This window comes from Aplysia californica, unplaced genomic scaffold (genome assembly GCF_000002075.1).
Source record: "Aplysia californica isolate F4 #8 unplaced genomic scaffold, AplCal3.0 scaffold00939, whole genome shotgun sequence".
Classification (NCBI taxonomy): domain Eukaryota; kingdom Metazoa; phylum Mollusca; class Gastropoda; order Aplysiida; family Aplysiidae; genus Aplysia; species Aplysia californica.
Window position 1 is genome coordinate 203,002 of NW_004798209.1, and position 2,338 is coordinate 205,339.

Consider the following 2,338-nt stretch of genomic DNA (forward strand, 5'->3'; position numbering starts at 1 on the left):
GGGGCGGTGACGGTTGCAAGGACCGAATAGTCAACGCATTAACAAGTTAGGTTGTTTTTCAAAAACGAATTTCGGGCACAATATCATTATTCCTTTCTGAACGCCAAGGACACAGCAGATGCTCATTATCATGATTCATTATTCATTATCATTATTCACAAAGACAGCAAAAATAACATACCACGTTATACGTGGCTGCATGCATGAGGTTAGGGGCCGGGTTTATTTTTTTATTTTTTTATTTTTTTAAATTTGCCATACGCTCATAAAGCTGTGAACTCCCGCATTTTTATAAATAGTTTCCCGCAACTTGTTGACAACAATTAACAAAAACAAACAGCCATATCTATATCTAGATCTAGCAGTCAGCTTGCGATTTCGTGAAACGTTCCTTCCACGTCGCCCCTTTGCTGAAAGTCCGAAACTAGCGACAGGAAGGAATGTGACTGACTAATGTTGCTGTTTCGGTATCGAAGGAGCCACGTTGATTACAGTACAGCAGCGGTGTCCGTTTCAGTTTCAGCCGTTCAGTCAACCCCTGCCTGTAGCAGACGACATCGTAGAGTCGTGGAGCAAACCTGGGAATTCCCACTGACTCGCGGGCCAGCGCGTGTGTGAACCGACCAATCAGGACGCGAGCTGGCTTAGCCCTCTTCCTACCTCGTGACGAACGTTCGACAGACGTACTTGAGGGAAGTCCGAACGATAGGGATTCATTTACGCTAACGCATTCCTAGCGAGCAGACGAAAACATTAACTATCTCCGATCGTACTCGACAGATTTCTGAAGTTTCTTTGCAGTGCGGCTTCGTGCAAGCTTCAAACAATCACAATTTTTCCGTTTCAAAGTGCGCTTTCTGTTGTTTTGGATACACATCCCAGTACTATGACTCTGACTGACCGATGTGACTCCGTCCCGATGGACAAGAACGAGAACTACGAGAAGTAAGTAGAAAATCTAGTCTAGATATCTAGATATTAGTCTGACCTACTTCACTCTTTCTGCAGGTTTAACAAGTACGTGTAGTTTTGCTCTTTACGTTGTCTCTGCATGTCTGCTAAAACAGCACCTGGACATGGATGGCTGGTGCCTCTAATAAATAAATCATTGATGGTCTGGTCTCTGCATGTCCTTTCTTTTACATGCCTGTCTTTGTCTGATCTCTTTGTTATATTTATAAAGTAAGCTATTATCATATTATACGTCTTTTGCATTGGCAAGCATATAATGCAAACTTCAAACTTAAACTAAAAACAAACGTTGTAAATTACTAATTACAACGTTTTCTTATTTTAGTAAAGTTTGAAGTTTGCATACGTTTGTTTTTTTAATTAAGTTTGAAGTTTGCATTGTTATTCATTCGTTTTACAATAAATCATCTTCATTCGATTGCTGCTGATTATGCAAGTTTTCGGATAATGAATAGTAATGGTTTTGGTACTGATGAAAGGTGGAAAGACAGTGAGGTAGCATGGTCTACATCTATAGCTGCAAGTGCAACATGACATGAACTACTGTCAATGAACAGATGGATCGACCAGAATAAAGCACCGCCTTAGCAAGTGACGAAGAGATGATTTGCATAAAACGAATACCATACGTTGCTCCTACTTCTATGTCAGTGACATTCATGTCCATTGTGCATGCTTTCTTAGTTTCTTCGAACTTCAAAAAGAGTTGGTGGTATGTGCATGGATAACAGTTAAGTACAAGATTAAGAATATGTGTATTTTTTTAGTACAAGAGTTTTACGGCACTTGCAACACAATAAAGTCATAAAAGTGCCGAAGATTAGAAGTGTTACAAGAGAGTAACAAACACAAAAAAGAAGGAGGGGAGATAAAGACGATGTTTGATAGAGGAAAGAAGGAGCAAACCGCACCAGAGCACCCACCAACCACCCGCATATTAGGTCTACTGCTGCTTTGTGTAATATAGAAATGCTAATGGTGATTTTACAGTTGCCATGTCATAAATAGTGCATGTTGTAGCAAGTAGATTTAAGTGAGGTCAGTCATTTTGCTGCCCTTGCATAGTATGGTGAGGCATCCAGTCTTACTTTACGATGTTTAATTATGACTTATCAACGAAGGCACAGTTTTTTCTATTTAAAGAACAAGGTACGATATAAGGCCATAGACACAGAAGTCTAGTTAGTAGGCCTAACTTTTCTGCCCGCCTTCGGCCCCGATATTGCATCAGAGAAAGAAATATAGTGAAATAGCGAGCCAGTGTTGCGTTGTCGAGACCTAGGTTACAGATCCACAGACCAGAGCCAGCCAGCGCAGTCGGGTAGGCCTAGTGAGGGAGTTAAAACAGCGGGCGAGGTGGAGGGGG

At 41.1% G+C, this 2,338-nt stretch overlaps 1 protein-coding gene across 1 annotated transcript in view; it reads left to right on the plus strand.

The window, feature by feature from the left end:
• Positions 1-571: 571 nt before the first annotated feature.
• LOC101846541 (growth arrest and DNA damage-inducible protein GADD45 gamma) overlaps positions 572-2,338 on the plus strand; it is a gene marked incomplete in the record, with an annotated part of 25,703 nt that continues 23,936 nt past the window's right edge. Inside the window, 1 exon segment of the mRNA XM_013089385.2 lies at positions 572-945. Within this exon segment, the coding sequence (XP_012944839.1) occupies positions 887-945 (59 nt within the window).